General features: G+C 27.5%; 1 protein-coding gene across 6 annotated transcripts; it reads right to left on the minus strand.

Annotated features, from left to right (window-relative positions):
- Positions 1-342: 342 nt before the first annotated feature.
- LOC105210417 (calcium-binding mitochondrial carrier protein SCaMC-3) lies at positions 343-17,834 on the minus strand. Of its 6 annotated transcripts, none has more exons than XM_029039136.2 (10): positions 17,604-17,834; positions 16,046-16,095; positions 15,366-15,963; positions 14,883-15,009; positions 14,724-14,811; positions 13,913-13,945; positions 13,552-13,663; positions 3,664-3,822; positions 3,014-3,581; positions 343-1,455 (listed from the first exon to the last, which is right to left on the minus strand). In XM_029039136.2, the coding sequence occupies exons 3-10, from the start codon at positions 15,882-15,884 to the stop codon at positions 1,229-1,231; spliced, it is 1,833 nt and encodes a 610-aa protein (XP_028894969.1). In that variant the 5' UTR covers positions 15,885-15,963; positions 16,046-16,095; positions 17,604-17,834; the 3' UTR covers positions 343-1,228. The 6 variants fall into 6 exon arrangements, with proteins under 6 accessions (XP_028894969.1, XP_028894968.1, XP_028894971.1 ...); XM_029039135.2 differs by having other exon boundaries at positions 16,046-16,165; XM_029039138.2 differs by lacking the exon at positions 17,604-17,834 and adding an exon at positions 17,535-17,551.
- Positions 17,835-19,666: the final 1,832 nt, after the last annotated feature.

Below are 19,666 nucleotides of genomic sequence, written 5' to 3' on the forward strand. Positions count from 1 at the left end.
TGTACAGCCATTTAATCATTTAATTACGCAATATTTTCATATTTTTAGGCTTGTATGTATATATGTACATATTTCTTGTTGTTGTTTTTGTAATTTTGTTGCATACCAACTTGTTTTTGTTATATTATTTGGAAAGTAACTATTTTTGTTTTTTGTATTTAAAGTGTTAAAAGTTAAAAAGTCAAAAGTTGTTTAGCTAAAAGAGTTGCCACATTTCCTATCAATTTCCATTTACATTGCACGCTACTGTCAATCTATCAAATTAGTCGTAAACAAAAAATTAAAAGAAATCTTACGAAAAATTGTCGCAAATGCATGCTCTTTTCGGGTTTGTTTATTTAAAAAAAAAAATCGGTTTATACAATAACATACATACTGCATACATATAAATATACCTAAACATTTTCACTTACATGCGCCAATTTTAATTTAACTAAATAAATAATAAATTAAAATCTATGTTATACATTCTTTACGTCGGTTTCTTCCGCTTCCTCCTCCTCACACTTTTGCATGTGTGTGTTTTGCATTTTTGTTTGTTTGTTTGTTTTTGCGTGTAAAAAATAGTTTAGAAATAAATATTTAGCATTACATATGCATATATAAGCTATAAACTGTTTTTCCTCTTTCTGTTTTTTTATTATTATACAGTTAGGTTTATATAAACTAAATTATATATTTAAGTCAACGACTCTCATTCTCAATTCACTGTTCAAACCCGCCATTTCTTTTACTTTCATTTGTTTTTGTTTTTGTTACTTTACGTTACGCATTTGCTTTTGTTTTGTTTTTCGTTTTTTTTTGTTTCTTTGCTTCTTTTTGTTTTTGTTTATGTTTATGTATGTATGTAATTAGCAATTAGTATCACGCGGAGCAACTTTGCTTAATTATCACTACAATATACAGACTAACAGAAAACAAAAAATCGAAAAAACCAAAAACAAAAAAAAAAAAAATAGTAATGTGAATTATACAAAAATGTTGTTGGTAGCATTTAATTATAGGCAGAGACTGGGAGTAAAAGTACAACAACAATAGTACTGCATTGTGCTAGTGCATTATTATTTACATATGTATTCGTATATATAAATATATATGTATATAAATATGCAACTGAGCGCCGTTGTTGTTGTTGCTGTTGCTGCTGCTGTTGTTGTTGTTGTTGTGTAACAAGACCATTTAATTGCTGTTGATATTTATAATAAACATTGCGCTTAACGTAGAGGGATCACGTCATATTCACACCCAAAGCACGGCTCGAATACTCGTACACCACATAACTGATCGAAACGGCTGGAAGTACTTTGATGAAATTCGGTGTTATGCCACGATACAAGCCACAGATGCCCTCGTTGTGTAGAATCTTACGAAAGACGCCGAACATGTTGTCGTCATTGATGGCGCCTGCTTGCCGCAAGGGTATACCCACACTGGGTTGTTTGTTTTTGCTGATCACTGTAAGAAGGAAATAAAATAAAGAAATAAAGTGATTAAATATATTACAAATAATATACATATTATAAAAAATAAAAATAAAAAAGTTAAAAAGATAAGTAAAATAAAAAAAAAAAAATATTTTAAAAATAAAATGAATTAGAATATGAAATATGAATATGAAATAAAAATTAATTTAAATTAAAAAAATAATGTTGAAATAAATTTAAAAAATTGAAATATACATAACATAGAATATTCGTTGCTGCAAATATTACACTAAAAATCAAGTTTAATTCACAAATAATAAAAGATAATAAACATTAAAACATAAAAATAAAATAATAAATTAAAATATAATATAAAAATAATATTATAAATTAAATAGAACAAAAAATTAAAAAAAAAATTAAATGAAGAAATTTAATTTAAAAAATATTAAATTTAATTAAAAGAAATAAATAAATTATATTAACTACAAATAAATGTAAAAAAAAATAAAATAAATAAAAATACCATTAAAAATTTTAAAACTTAAAAATAAAAAAATAATAATATAATATAAAATAAAAAAATTATAATTTAATATAAAAAAATAAATAAAATTAACTACAAATTTAAATTTTAAAACTTAAAAATATAAAAAATAGTTTTTGCTAAAAATAATAATAAACAAATTAAAAAATCAAAATTGAAAATATAAAATAAAAATATAATAAATAAAAAAGTATAATATAAATATATAAATAAAATTAAAAAAAAATGATACATTTTTTAAATAAAAATATAGAATTTATTACAATAAAAAAATATAAAAAATAATAATTTAATATAAAAAAATAAATAAAATTAACTACAAATAAATGTAAAAAAGAAACTGAATTAAAAACATAATTTAAAATTTTAAAACTTAAAAATATAAAAAATAGTTTTTGCTAAAAATAATAATAAACAAATTAAAAAATCAAAATTGAAAATATAAAATAAAAATATAATAAATAAAAAAGTATAATATAAATATATAAATAATATTAAAAAAAATGATACATTTTTTTAATATAAAAAAATAATTAAATTTTAATTACAAATAAATGTAAAAAAAATAAAAATATAAAAAAAATTTTAAATTTTAAAACTTAAAAATATAAAAGATAGTATTTGCTGCAAATAATAATAAATATATAATAATAATAAATATATAATAATAAAAAATAATAAGAATAAAAAATAATAAGAATTAAAAATAATAAGAATTAAAAAAACGGAGTAAATAAAATAAAAATCAATCTTAAAATAAAATAAATTACAAAATATAAATAAATTCAAATTTAAAAGGAAAAATAAATAAAAAAAAATAAAGAAATTATTAAGTTTAAATAAAATAGAATTTATTACAATAAAAAAAAAACACAAAAAATATAATAAAAAATTAAAAATAAAAAATGAAAATATAAATATATATAAAAATATATAAAAATACACAAAATAAAAATTAAAAACTAAACAAAGAAAATTGGGAAATAAAATTAATAAAAACATAAAAAACACTAGTCGCCACACGCAACACGGTCATGCTCACCTTGCGCCTGCAGTCGCGTACGCACCAACGCCAATGGATACGAGCACACCTGTCCCAATGTACTGGACGCACTGCCGCATGCCAGCAGCACCAGAAAGCTTGGCTGTTCCGTATTATGACTACTTAAATACTTTTTCTTCAAAGTTTCATAAACTGCCAGATCAATACCGGCATAAGGAATAATGCCCAACATATTCGGAATGTAACCACGATAAAAGCTACGTACACCCTCCATTAAATAGATCTTTTTCGCTGCATCCAATATACCCTTATACTGACCGGTCTTACGCAAGGCCAAACGTGTCTTTAATACTTCCATCGGATAGATGACCGTCTGCGAGATGCCACCGGCCGCTGCGCCAGCCATAAAACGTTCACCGATCGTCATCTGTCGCTTCTCATCACCACGTATTAAACGTTTGATCTTCTCGTAAGCGGCAAATTTAATCGCCGATTCGGGGGCAATTTTCAACACATTGATACCATTGCCGCGCCACATACTGCGGAGGCCTCCTTCATTTAGCATATATCTTAAACTATCAGAGATTCCGGCTTTATGTGTTTGAACCTGTGGAGGATTGAGCATTTAATTTGTAATTATTTGTTGCAAGATATGCAAATGTGTGTGTGTGTGTGTGTGTGTGTTGTACCTGCAAGTACACTTTTATCCTATCTAATGGAGCTGTGCATGTACGCGACACTGCACCTGCTATACCACCAGCCGCCAAATGACGCCACCACATGCCGGTCTGCATTTCACTCTGCGTGAAATCATCAGGTACATTTAAATCTTCACCAATGTCAAGGTACTGCAAGAGAGAATGGAAAAAAAGTGCATAAGTATATAATATATTTCAATTAAAGTAGACATTGATTTGCATTAGCATGAACAAGGTAAAAGTGTGCGCTTGTATGTGTGTGCAGGCGCTAAAATGTGACTTAGCAGCATGCGTTGGCTGTTGAGGATGTTATTATAGTATTTAATATAATTGTAAGAGTATATACACGCGGACCGGCCTCCAAATGGAACAAAGTCTCCGCAGTCACGAGGTGTTAATTAAATTATACACACATACAAACAAAATAAATAAATAAACATGTTGATATAATAAAATTTAGACTGTGTCAATTTTTTATTAAATTTTATATATATGTAAACATACACAGGTTGTACATATGTATATATATAAGTATATATTTGAATTTTGGCAGCGCCAATTTGATGCGTAAAAGCGCTACAGATATGTACAAAATAAATTTTAAAATGCTTTTCTACATAAATCTACACAAATATATTATGCATATATACACATATATAAAGTGGATTCAACACACCAGTTAGTCAATCACCTTGCATTTGAGCAGTTCATGAATGTAAAATAGATTGTAGCAAAAAAGTCATAAACAAACCAATTTATTTTGGACAATTGGAAGCTATGAGCTGCAGTTGGATGAAGAATGCAGGAACAAAATTTTACAGAGTGGTTGATGTGCTCAGAAACTGAGAAAATTATAAAAATTGCATAAACTCGATGGAAATTAAAAAAAATTAAAATAAAATAAAACAAAATAAATAATAAATATAATTAAAGTAAATTAAAAATGAATAAAATTATATAAAGATATAAAAAAATAAAAATAAAATAAGTAAAATATAATAAAATAAAATAAAATTAATAATGAATACAAAGATAAAAAAATATAAATTAATTAATTAATTAATAAAAACTGCATGGACTCAATGGAAATTACAAATAAATAAAAGAAAAATAAAAAATAACAAAAGAAGTAAAAAAAATATAAAGAAAATTAAAAATGAATACAAATATTATAACTTTATACAAAATAAAATAAAATAAAAAATAAAATAAAATAATATTAATAATGACTAAGTAAAATTAATTAATAAAAACTGCATGGACTCATGGAAATTAAAAAAAAAATAAAGAATGGAAAAAATAAAATATATATGAATTAGAAAGCTAGAACAAAATGAAAAATAAATAAAAAATTAAAAATACATATAAAATAATAATAAAAAAATATTAAAAATAAAAAGGTAAAAAATAAATAAATTAATTTTTTTGATAGACTATATACAATAATACAATGCACATGAAACGCTTCATTAATGTTTATGACTTCACAAACAGCCAAAACACATGTTTAAATTAACGAAAATGTACACAATTCTTTGACAATTCGTTAAAATAATTTAAATCGAATTAAGCTAAGTTTGGTATTTTCCTTTCTGAGAAAAATTTGATAATAAAGGTGATCTATATTTTAGAATTATTTGAAGTTTTCAATGCTAAAGTATTGTTTAAGGTAACACAAAATAGCGAAGACCGAATATTTGTCTGAATTAAAATTGTCTGAAATAAAATTTTAATTACTGTAATTTTCATTATTAAACTAAATCAACTTAGGCACTTTAACATATGTATTGCCACACGAACAATTGACACGTTAAATTAAAAGTTATTGCATTCATAAAATTTGCTGTTAATAAAATGATCAAAACTCAGCTAAATTGAGGCGTTGATAACAATTATTTGAACGAAGGTAATTGCATAAATTAAAATACAAAAATTAAAATTATTAAAAAACAAAAAAAAAAAGAATTAGAAATAAAAAATAATAATCTTAATGAAAAATTATTTTAAAAATAAAATAAAAAATAATAATATTAAAAATTATTCCATAAATAAAATAATGAAAAATATGTATACAATAAATATAAAAATATATAATAATAAAGTTGAATAATAAAATTTGTTCACATTAAATGTGTGCTGTTAAGAAGAAACGAACCATTGGCAACAATGACTTGACAACAAATATTATAATTTTGAAACCCAATAAATAAAAAAAAAACAATTACAATAACATTCTGTGATCTCTGAATTAAGGGCAGGCATTGTGCTAAAATTAAGTGATAAGAATTATTTAAAAAAATAAAATTATACAAAAAATGAAACGAAAATAATAATAAAGAAAATATTAGAAAAATTTATAATAAAATTTCTAAAAACTGAATATGTATGATTTAGAAAAATAAAAATGAAGTAACCTATGTTTTGAAAAAAAAGATGCCTTGAAGGTGAAATAAATTATATTAAATAAAGAAAATTAATAACTTAACTTTAAAAATAAGATAATAGCTAATAAATAAAATATAAAAAAAAATAAAAATAATAATTCAGAAATAAATAAATTTGAATTTTTTTATTTGGTAAAATATGTATATACTTTTACAACAATACTTTTTAAAATAAAAAAGGAAACTAGACTTTGCTCAACATCACTGATAACAACTATTTTTTGTGAACCTATTCAAAAAAAATGTATGAACTTCTCAAACTGTATTTATATTCTCAGCACCCTATTCGAAAAATCACTTTGGGTTGCTAAAAAATTAAAAAAACCACACCCCTCTTCCGCAGAACTCTTTACTTGATAAGCAAGTTTTGGAAGCTGTTGTGTGCAAGCCACACACACCTCCCTTTATACATATATAGTAAGTATTTGTATTTGTAACGGAAGTCACGCCCACCACAATTACTAAGATTAGGGTATCTAAAGTTTCGGTGTTTGCCAAACTATTCGCTTATCGCTGGTTATTATCATTAATTGATTGCTATTATTTTTTGTCTGTCGGTATGTTTGTGTGTTTGAATGTGCATGCTTCCTGTGTGTTTGGAATTCATTTTTCAAATCAGTCATGGTATTTGCGTAGTTAATATTTTCAAAATTACAACAACAGCAAAAGTGTGCTAAAATACACGTTTGTGAGGGTATGTGTGTGGGTTTTTGTCGGCTTATCAATGCGAAAATGACACGGCATGTTTGTGTGTTTGTTAGTTTGTAGGTATTTATATATGTACGTATGTAACATTTAATTGACGCCGTGATTAACAGCGCACCGCCACACACCAGTTTCAACAAGTTGAATTTATTAAAAAGAAAAACCAATAATTTAATACAAATGAAATGACATTAAAGTCGCGCTCAGTAGATTATCTGTGTGGAAATGAAAACAAAAATAAAATGTTTATAAAATCAAAAGTGAGTACGTGTGCCTATGTCTGTGTATGTACATGTGCATATATATTGTAATCTTTATGATTGTTTGTTCATATTTGCCTTGGCGTTTTGCTGTCTACTTTAGCGACGCATTAAATTTAAATCTATTAATTTGTTTACCAGTGACTTTACAGCAAAATACATACATATTGACTATTTTTATATACATACATACTTATATGCATTTTATTAATCTATCAATCTGAAAGCTGTTGCTTAGCGATTAAACTTGTGAATTCGTATTCTTAAACTTGCGTGAATTTCGTATTCACTTTTTACAAAAACAATAAGAAACAAAACAAAAAATGCCAAGAAGGCAAAGAAAACGCCAACGTGCGCGAGTTTAAAATACACATGTCGCCTGCTGGCTGCTTGCTGCTGCTGTCTTGGTTGCCATGCGCACAAAGTGGAAATACAGCGAGCGACAAGCATAGGTACACATGTGCATATGTATGTATGTATGTAGATACAAGTTTAAATATACATATGCATTTTAAAACAGAAGATACAGGGTCATAAGCAATGTATTCAGGCAATAAAAATAAAAAAAATAAAAATATGAAAAAATTAAAAAAAAATAAAATAAAATAAAAATATCAAATAAATAAATAAAAAAAAATTTAAAAATAATAAAAAAAATAATTAAAAAAATAAATAAAAATTATTTAAAAAAATACAAATAATTAAAAAATAATTAAAACAAATAAAAATATTAAAAAAAATAAAAATAATTAAAAAAATAAATATAATTTAAAAAATAAATATAAAAAAACATTAAAAAAAAATATTAAAATTGTGGAAATAAAAAAAATGTGTAAAAAATATTAAAATTATGGGAAAAAATATATAAAAGATATGAAAAATAATGATAATAAAAATTACATTAAAAAAATACAATAAAATAATAATACATAGAATAAAATATGTAAGCAAATATATCACCTCATACCAAGTAAATAAATATATAAATTTAATAAATAAAACTTTAATTGATTTATTTGCGAAAAGTAAAATTAATAAAATGCAGTTTTATAATATTTAATTTAAAAAAATATTGCATAATTATAATCAAAGCCTTTGAAATATGAAAAGCATAAATCGATTTTGCGAAATATATTATTTATATTATTATTGTTATATTTTAAAGTAATAACGCATAACTTCTAATATTTTGTTTTTAATACTTGAAATCAAAAATATTGCTTAACAAATATCTAAAAGTACAAAAAGCATAAATCAATATTACGAAATAATGCTATATATAATCGGTATATTGATCTGAATATAGATTTTTTATACGAAAAATATTCGAATAAAAATAATTTTTTTTTATTTTTTTTTTATACCAGAAAATCAAAAATAATAAATAATAACTAATAAAAAAACATTACTTTCTAAATATTTGAAATTAATAAATACCTGTTTAATTTCACAAAAAAAAAATATTTTAATTATACAGTTGAACTTCCATAACTCGAACTGCTCTAACTCGAAGTTCTCCATAATTCGAACTATTGAATTGGCAATAGAAGTCAAAATTCATACAAATTACATTCTGTAACTCGGAAGTCTTTAACTCGAAGTTTTTTTTTGGCTTCTGGTGATTCGAGTTAGAGAAGTTCCACTGTAATTGAAAACAAAAACTCTTCAAATAACAACAAAAAATTTAATTCAATTTATTTCAATGCCAAGCAATGAATTTTTTAGTACAAAAACAGTTGAGTGCGAACACACCTTTAGCGCTTATGACTTGTTGGCGCAAACTTTCAGCATTCTACTAACAAAAACCGGCTTAGAAAATTATATGCGAAGACTCGACAAACAAAATTTACGAAATTTACATATGCACGTATATGTATGATGTTTGTGCTTACAACAACAACTATTAATTAACTCTTAATTAATAATGCAGTTTTAAGTGGAAATATTAGTAATTTTTAAACACCCACTATAATTGACATAATACAATTGCCACTCACTATCTAACCTAACGCGTGTGTGTTTACATATGCACTTGCAAGCAAACACTTGTACACATGTATGTATATATGTATGTATGTATGTCTGTATGTAAATATTATTTTTAATTACAAACAAATGCATTTTGCTGGCTGCATTTGAATGGACGCCGACCGCAATGTTATAAAACAATAAGTAAACGGGCTGAGTGCAAGCGTAACACTTGAGAGAGAGAGAGAGAGAGAGAGAGGAGTACGAGTATTACATATGCAGGCAGGCAGACAGCCAGCTTATCAATCCGGTTATGGCACAAGTGCTGAGCAAACAGCTTTTGAAATTGGAAAAAATCATAAAATTAAAGAAAAAGAAATATTTATGCGTCTAGACTGGAATGTCAGCAGCGGGAGTTTATTCATTTCATTTATACTCGTAATGAATAACTTGAATATTGTTTTATCGCTTCCGAGAAATCGCTGATATACACAAGCGTGGCGTAGATGAGTCAGTTCCACAATTTTTGATAAAAAAAACAATTTCATTTAGCACTAATTGATAATATGTCTATGTGTGTGTGTGTGTAGGTTAAATGCCTGCTTGACATTTACATAGGCGTTACATACCCGTGTCATAACGTCACGAAAGATTCCAACAAAATCTTCCAGCACATCACCTTGAACAGCCATTTGCTGGAAATTTTGATAATCAGTGGGCCAATTGTTGTTGTTGCTGCGCAGCATTTTATCGCGTTTGTTTATGATTTGATTTTTTGTGTGTGGAAAAGTTAGGAAAACACTACACCCGAACAGCGCTTGCTTGATTGCAATTCTGCTTGCTCTTTGCGTAAGCTTTTTATATTTTCAACAATTGCACTGGGTGTCAACGACGTCAATGCAGTTGTTGTTGTTGTTGTTTTCCTGCTTTATTTTTTTTACTTTATGTGCACTTAATTTCTTTTTTTAACTTTATTTTTTATTGAAATATTTAAAATGTGTTAAAAAAATTATTTTGATTTTTTTTACACTAAAAAAACGAGTACTCTTTCTATCAGCGTTTACACGTTACGTTTTGTTGTTGTAAATTATATAGAAGATTACGCTCGCGTTTTTTATTGATTTTCTTAATTCTTTATTTTTCGTTTCGAAGATAGGGGTAAACAAATTTCGAAAAACAAAAATATTTGTAAAAACGTTTACAAATCGATCGAAGTAATTCGCGTTAGTGAAAATTAAACTACTTCGTTCTTGTTGTACGTTTTGTTACGTAATCACCGCAATTGCAAGTGAGAGCCAAAACACGTCTTCTATTTGAGCATGATGAACAGAGACTGACGATTGACTTGCTGAACTGCAAAGATAGTCAGTCGAGCTAATCAAGCACCAAATAAGTGTATTATCATGTTTTTCTTCTCACCTACACACACACACGTATATATACAATTATACATACATATATAGACAAGTCGATCGTTGGCGCTGACTCGGTGCAAAGTACGACTATATTAAATTGTATTTGTTGCTATATTGGCATTTGACGATCAAAACGCGCTCGTTTCATGAGTAAAGGGTCTGTCTGCAGCTGCTAAGCGTGTGTATGTGTGTGCGTCTATACTCGTATATGTATGTATGTATATGAGTAAGTGATCGTACAACAGCGTGCTCTCCAAAAATAGGAGATTTGTGTAAATTTTCGAGTGTTTAAGCCCTCAATAGGACCCATGGGTATATAGTAAACCCATATTTTTAAACAAAAATCCAGAAAGAATCCTCGTCAAAACTATAAGCAATGCATAGAACGCTCTAGATCACACATACCTACGCACGCTCGTGCACAAAAACGAGCTGAATCACCAATTGTACTTATCACATATATGTAGCTGAATCTAATTCGAAATATAAATGCAAAAGAAGCTTCGTGAATTCGAACTATAATAATAAAAAAAATTAAAAAAATAGTTTTAAGCGAAATATGTATCAAAAGCGGGAATATTACGAAAGAAGCTTTTTCGAAAAAAAAAATCCATATTAAAATCAATTATTAATTAAAAAAAAAAAAATTTCGAAAAAACATTAATTTCGAAAAAACATTAATTTCGGACAAAAATGTTAATTTCGAAAAAAATTAATAATTCGAAATAAAAACATTATTTTCGAAAAAAATGTATGTCGAACAAAAAATGTTAATTGCGAAAAAAACTTATTTGATTTCGAAAAAAATATTAACTTCGAAAGATCAAAAATATTGATTTCGAAAGCAATTGTGCTGTAATCCAATATGTCAGTATCCACAATCATTTTCAAACCCGTTTTCCGACAATCCGAGTCTGTGTAACCAAATCCAAACCGCGTTTCTACCAAATACACTAAAGTTAAGCGCCTAAAAGTATGCACTGTGTATTACCTAAGCAACTAGGAATTGATCAAAGCCCTCGTTCTCTAATTAATGTAATTAAGATATATAATTGGCGTTATCTAATAAAGATATATGTATGAATTAGATACCGTTTCAAGTTCACAATAACAAAGTCGATAACCACATTACACAGTTATCATGTCATTGTTATCACATCATAATCAATATATTGTTGAAGTTATATAATGACCTCGAAGACATAATTTTATAATTATAATATCAATTCACGTATCCTCTGACAAAATGTAAATAAATAATTAAAAGAATGGGAAATTTAACCCAATGTTAAAAAAGTTAAAGTTTCGAGTTTGATAAGACTAACCTCAAAAAATTTAATTTTTCGAAAATACATTGCCGTGAAAATTGGTAAATACCTTTTTGCATTTTTTTTAGTTTAAAGATTTTAAAATGTTATATTGTTAGATTTTTTAGATTATACAGTGGAACTTCTCTAACTCGAATCACCATAATCCACAAAAAAACTTCGAGTTATAAAAAGTAATTTGTATGAATTTTAACTTCTATTGCCAATTCAATAGTTCGAATTATGGAGAACTTCGAGTTAGAGAAGTATCAACTGTATTTACTTCATTTAATTTCGAAAAAGTTAAAGGACTAAAAATCGCAGCCAGTAACACAAACATATATACTATATGTACATATATATACACATTATACTTCAATACATATATATTTCAAAATATAATATGTATATACATATGTAAACACATTTTAAAATCTCTCCAAAATAGTTGAATGGAGATTTCCCTATTTTTGCTGATTAAACAATATTGACCTATTTTGTTGTTGTTGTAGTAGCAGCATGAATTTCTGAAATTCTTGGAAGGTGCTGACAATATGTAACTGGCTATTATTTCGGGACCCCTACTGTTGTGGGAATGCCTCTTTGTTTGCTTTCTTTGAAGACAGTACAAGTAGTTTCAGGTAAAAGCCGAATGATGAAAAATTATTTTCAATTCTTGTTTGCTTCGAACTATTTATCTTGCCGACAAATATACATACATACATACATACATACATACATACATATCTATACACATATACACATATAAAAAAATAAATTTAATTTAATTAAATAAAAAAATATAATAAATTATTAAAATAAAAAACATAAAAATATGATTGTAAAAAAAATACATACATACATACTACACATAAAAAAATAAATTTAATTAAATTAAAAAAATAAAATAATAAATGTATTGAAAAATACATAAAAGCATTATTATAAAAAATAATAATAATATTAAATTCCTAAATTGTATTTAATAAATAATACAGAAACTTTCCATTAATCACGCTTATAAACGAGCGTCGTTTAACAGCTGGTACCCCTTTTTATGAACGCTAATTGACTTACAAAAGCGACACTTCAACTGTTTATTAATAAAATTAGACGATCAGGAGCCAAAATATGTAGAATATGTGCGTAGCTTAATAAATAATATCGTTACATTTGCAAAACATTCAACAGTTAGTAGTAGCACTAATTAGCATTTGATTTAGCGAGTGAATACAACGGATTTTTTTCACGTTTGGATATTTAAATTGTTGAAGTGTCAAAAAAAAGTAACACGTTACATTGTGTAAAATAAATAAGTACAAACACATTGCTAAAGATGTATGTTTAAAAATATATATACAAAATCTGCAAAGGATCTGATTTTCTCTTAATAATTGTTTACTGAGCGCAGCATAATTTTGGTAAATATTTATAGCGAAATTTATAAATTATTGTTATTGTTGATAAACATACCTACACACATACATACAAATGTATATACATTCTATAAGGTTTGAAGAGCCCTAATAATTATTTATAAAAATAATAGTTAAATAAAAAAACTCGGTTTCTAGCAATTTCTTCGTAAAAACTTTTGCCTTTCATGGAAAATATACACTTTATCAACAAAAATAACATTCATTTATTTTATCCACCCTTGATTGCAGTCGATTTTCCATATTTTCACACAAATTTCTTAAATTCACTACACCACAAAACGCCACTAAACACTCCACACAAATATACAAGCACATGAAAACATTATAGTAAACATACTTACAGTAGAATGCCGCCAGAATTTGATCAAATCGTGAATATCAGTGGATGGTGCCAATAATAGGAAATCGCGCCATTCATTAAAGCTAATATTTAAACTGCCATCTTGATCCATGCTGTGTGTGTGAGTAATTGCAAGATATAGAAATGAGAAAAACAAACATTATAAATAAATATGTAAGATATTAAAATGTCGTTGTAGGTGAAAAAAACAAATTACAGAAAATCATTAAAGAGCATGCAAAAATTGTAAATATTTCTTTTTTTTGCCGATACATACATACATACATATTTATAGTACATTCAGACAATTGACAAGTGCACGTCACATATACAGTTCACTAACTCTATACACGATCTCTCACCTTAAGTCTGAGAATTTTTGATAATTTTTTATCCTAATAGGGAACGAAAAATGCAAACATCAAATTTAGCCGAACTTATAAGGAAAATTACGAATTACGCAAATAAATAAAAGAGAAACTGAAGTGAATTTGTTTATGACTTTATTAAGCAACGCAAAAATTGTTAGTAATCAGAGTAAATTCAGTATTTACATTTACATATATAAATATAAAAATCATTTAAAAAGCGGGCAAAACAAAACAAGTTGCCTCAAAATCTCAACAATTAAAACTAGGCAGCAACTAGAATTCCTTTCTTACTTATTTTCACTTTTGTTTTTTTTTTTAATCAAGTAGTTGAGTTACGCAGTTACGTATGTATGTATTTGGGAAAAGTTTAATAGTGTCGAAATGTCTGGACTTACCCTAAATCTGTTTTGGAGAAACTAAAAACTGCTAAAAAGTATTATGCATGATATTCATACTGTTAAATGTCAAAAAAAATTGTAGTGAATGATGGAACGTAAGTGGAAGTTTGTTAGACTTCCTAAACATTTACGTTTCTAGTTATTATTTGAGATGTAATGTGTTTGATAAATGATAAAATTGGATTCTAATAGCTCAAATTATACTGCAAAATTAATGTTTTTGTAGAATTTTAAACTAATTGAATCCAACAGTTACGATAGATAGTTGTGTGTTGAATGTTACAAAGGTTTTATATTATGACCAACTACTAATCTACAACTAATTAAACTGCTACAAACAGTTAGAAATTGAATAATTCAATTGTGTTAATGTGTGTTAACACAACACATGTGTGGCAACCTACCGAGAAAGTAAATTTGTCGCCTCCTCTGGGTCAACTTCAATACCTAAATCTTTAAAAGCATCTATTAACTCCTCCAAATCCACTTTACCTGTAAATAATATTGTTAATCAATATAATGTTAATAAATATCACACATTTAATTCGATCTCAAACACATACCATCCTTATTTTTATCCAGATGTGAAAACTGTAGTCGTAAATTCTTTTCATGCTCACGCACATAGAACACAAATTCTGCAAGGCCAACATCGCCACTTTGATTAATATCGGATTGTTCCAGGAATTTCTTTAAATAAATACAGACAAGCTTGAAAATAACTAAAGACGGTGGAAAATTGGACGTTATAATTAATAAACACTTGGCACTAAAATATCAATAATTTAATTATAGATTGTTCAAACTAATATGCACAGCAAAGTAGTATAATTTTTCGGTTCAAAAATAATTGTTTTATAAATAAATCATTTCAACACTTGAATTTTAATTTAGCAAATAATTTCATTTCAATAAATCAAAAATTTAATGCACTATTAACACACAAAAACTTTAGCACAAAATCACTTCAAAATGTCATTTACACTTTCTAATTTTGATTCGTACTGTAATCCATAATTACTTGACATATTTTGCTTAAAACATACCTCGGCATAAACACTTGAGAGCCCAAACTCTCGTAATGCTTCAGAGAGATCATGTATATCTATACGTCCATTACCATCCCGATCGAGCGTGTTGAATAGCTTCTCCAGCCTCTCCTCGTCTTCGTGTGGCAACTCTGTGGCCACTTGCGTATGGGCATTAGCAGCACCGGTAATGAATTGCGGAAACGTTGTCGTATTATCATGGCCTTTCGTTTGATGATGTGTAGCTGCGGTTGTATTCTGATGGTGTGAGTCGGTGGTGTTTAGTACACTCTGAATGGGTATCAATTTTGGATGGTTATGACTGCCTACCAGGTGTGTAGAATTTGCTGCAATTTGATTGCAGTTGGCTCCTGAACTTGCCGCTGCATTAGAGGTGTTTTGTAAAGATGTTGTTGTTGTTGTTGTTGATGATGATGCTGTTGCTAAGTTATGAGATTTATGCGCAATCTTATTCTGTTCCTGTTTTTGAGCTATATTGTTCGTTACAATATTCTTGTCTTCGTCTTTATCCACCATTATAGTTACAAATCCAAATAGCGAAAATTGATTTTCTCCGATAAATTAAAGCAGTATTGATTTCTTAAGATTATACTTGCTAAGCGTAATGGGAAAAAGTAAACAAAATTTAATATCTTTAAATGTCCTATCATAAATATGAATTGTTGTTAAACACTCACTTTGTATGTAGACAAGGTTTGTTTATGCCTGCGTCTCCCAGTTATATACGCTAAAGATAAGTGATTATGTACAATACTATATGCATATGTGTTTGCACATTTCGTATGCTCAAAAGAATGCTATACGAAATCCAAAATTTTCCAGAAACATTTATGAACACAGAATTTAATTAATGAAATTTAAATACTAACAATTTAAAAACACACCAATAAATAGGGTTTTACAATTTTTTTCTTTCAAACTCTTGTTTTTTTTGCAATTTTTTTTAGCACTCGTGCACGTACTTGTATACTAGACAAAATTTATTCATAGCGAATTTAAATCAAAATTATTTCATGTTATAGTCTAAATAGCATGAGTCGAAAAGGATATTTTTTCATTCACATATTTTATGTTTTCTTTGTGATAAATTTAATTTTTTATTTAATTCTTTTTTTTTGCCACAATGGAACATGAGCTCATCAAGTGAAAATGATCAAAGTTGTAGCAGTGCCCGAGCGTAATTGGATAAATTGCATGCGTGTATGTGAAACTATCGCAGTGAAAGCACATTCATATATCAACGAATTATATGTAATTTATATTAATTATATCAGAAAATTTATCACTCAATTGTAACATTTCGGATTAATTTTCACTTAACAAACAAATTCCAATTCATTTGTCCTTCCGGCTATCGAACTATAGACTTAAAATCAGACCAAAACCGCAGGTAAATTTTACCCACGGCACATTTGCACAAAAATGACAATGGTATGTAGGTATGTACATATGTATGTGCTTAAGGCCGAATTTGAGGAAAGCCAACAGCTGATTATTATACATACGTTTCTCGATAACTGTGTGCAGTGTTATCGAAATGTTACCAGATGGTTGAGGTTTTCAACTACAAATATTATAAAAATAATTTATATGTTAGATGACTGGAATACATATATTATAAGGGAATTTTCGTCTAATTATTAAACCAAAAACACTGAGTATACAAACGAAATGCTGATAGTTAAAACTAAGTAGGAAATATTCAACAACGTAAGTGTAAACTTTAATTTTATGCGTTTGCCGTTTTTCTCAGTGTGAATACCACCAACACAGTAAATTTCCATTCATTGCCATTAACCCTGAAAATTTAAAATAGTAGTAACTGCACTTTGCACACAACCCATTGCAGCACATAATTTGAAATTGTACTATTTCTTCTACACATGCTTATGCTGCAAACAACCTACTTTCGCGTCTATATTCCGGAACACAAATAGTGACCTTCTTTAGCCACGCACGGAATTTTTCGACAACTTTCACTAGCTCAATGCCCTCCACACACCACAATGTATTTGCATTAGTCTTTATGTCAAATGCAGATGTTAATAAACAATCGAATTTCTGTATGAATTATGCGTACATAAATTTATACACACACATGCACGTAGGCATGTATGCACGCAGGTAGCATATTAGAATTGCAGAAGACACGAGACTTTAACTCACTCAAAAATGCCAATTGCAAATTGCTTGCTGGCTAATTTTCATTTTGTAAATTGATATTCATATACATACATATGCACACTTGTCTATAAATTCAATTACACCAATTTCACTTTGTAGCGCCACTGCACTTGACCACAAGCTATTGTGCAGCTTGTCTTCCTATTTGCACTTTTTTGCACGCGCGCACTTCACCAAGCAAAGAAATCTATATAGACTTTCATTGGAAAAGTTTTCCTTCCTTATTTTAACTATTCGTGTTGTTTTTGTTTAACGCACACAATATTTGTAATTTTTATTGTTTTTCACATTTTATTCAACTTTCCTTTCGGCGTTTTCTATTTTGTGGTCTATTCACCATAGTAATGCTGCCATATATTGCAACAGTATAAAATTCGTGGTGGGGAACGTTACGTTATGGTTACGTTATTCACATCGAGCTGCAGTTAACCGTTTGTTATTTAAATATTATAAATTTGCTTATAAAGAAATTGCGAATAGGATTTTTGAAATCACTGTAATTTAACTATAAATAAATGGCAAAATAAATCAATATTTATTTACGGTAGCTGTACAAATTTAAAATGCTTATGACACGTTGTATCGCTGAAATTAACAGTTTGCCTCTTAGATTTTTACTGAGTGGCTACACTCGGCCAAGTGACATCGCTGTATACAATATGACATATTTTCGATGTTTTACGCGCAGTAAAATAAAATTGCTTAAATAATTTATTTATTTCTATAGTATATTAAATTATAGACTATTATGGCTAATATTGAAACAGTTTGAATGCCTTTGGAGAAAACCGTAAAATAATTTGTACAGTGTCTCTTTGATTGGAAATAAATAAAAACATCTTAAAATGAGCACATTATGAATCATACAAATACATATGTACATAATTGTATCCGCCGGACGTAAGAGATTTGTTGCAAGTATTTCTCCACGATGAGAGGATTGTATTGCAACAAATATTGGATATTTTTACAAGTTTTATTTCTATTTAAAGTGCGCAACATTGCTTTTTTTACGTTTTCAGCTGAATTGAGTATTATTGGTGGGTCCATGCCAGTAGACTTGCCTATCTTTCATGACAGAAAAACACTCGGGAAATTGTCGAGTTCAATCGCTATTACACCTTTCTATTTAAATTTGTTGGAATTCAAGACCTCTAGCCACCACACCACTGCTTCTATAGCTATTAGAATAATTTTTATCAGGTATTTAAATATAAAACACCAAAATAATTCGAATTCTTCTAGTCTTTTTGATAGCATCGGCCATCTACTATTGAATTCTGGCGAAACCTTGGAATATATCGACTTTTTTTATTTTAATATTTTGTTTTAAGACATTGAAGAAATTGAGTAAATAAGATGTTTCTAGTATAATAGCGCTTTGGAGATCCTTTAATTTAAATAAATCCACTGCCAGATCGATGGGTATCAACAAATTTCTACATATTGGTTACGGAAGTGATAAAATTAGTATCTTTTTGCAACTTATTCGGATTTAAACTCATTAATGTCGTATTGCCTATTAATGCTGTCGCTTTCTCATATTAGCTAATCCGCCTAACAAGAAACGATTTCAATGCGATGTACATACATTTCTATTTACCTAGGAAGAAAGGTACTCAAAATATTAAATATATGTGTATGTAAGTATATAAATATATTTGTAAGCTGTACATATGTATGTCTACCAGTATCTATGAGCTGCAATTATACGATTGCTGATTTCATAAATATTGATAATAATCGCATTATTAATGCAGCCAGGCTTACAATGATTTATCGGCAATCTTTTTTGTAGTCAAGTATTTAAATACAAAAACAAATAGATGACGGGTATAACAGTTAAGTACAAAATATTAATGCTTGTCTTACTTGCATACATTTCTGTTTTTTTGTGTAAGTGTGTTTGTGTGGCTATAAATATAGAGTGTTCTTTAGACATTCCATCACTTTGGACATCAAATTATTTTTATCTTTGCGCGAGCAGAAATGATAGCTAAATGACAATCGTCAAATAAGCTCAAGTGTACATACATCTATATACATACATACATTAAAATATATATGTACATACATATATAATATAAATATGATATGATTGTGTTGAAGGACGA

Source organism: Zeugodacus cucurbitae, chromosome 4 (genome assembly GCF_028554725.1).
Source record: "Zeugodacus cucurbitae isolate PBARC_wt_2022May chromosome 4, idZeuCucr1.2, whole genome shotgun sequence".
Classification (NCBI taxonomy): domain Eukaryota; kingdom Metazoa; phylum Arthropoda; class Insecta; order Diptera; family Tephritidae; genus Zeugodacus; species Zeugodacus cucurbitae.

What these genes read in the sequence shown, in the direction of transcription:
- LOC105210417 (XM_029039136.2), bottom strand. Translation starts at nt 15,884, where the DNA reads ATGGTGGATAAAGACGAAGACAAGAATATTGTAACGAACAATATAGCT. An exon ending in GGATAAAAGTGTACTTGCAG is followed by an intron (nt 3,582 to 3,663) that starts GTACAACACACA and finishes AATCCTCCACAG; the next exon opens with GTTCAAACACATAAAGCCGG. An exon ending in TACGCGACTGCAGGCGCAAG is followed by an intron (nt 1,456 to 3,013) that starts GTGAGCATGACC and finishes TCCTTCTTACAG; the next exon opens with TGATCAGCAAAAACAAACAA.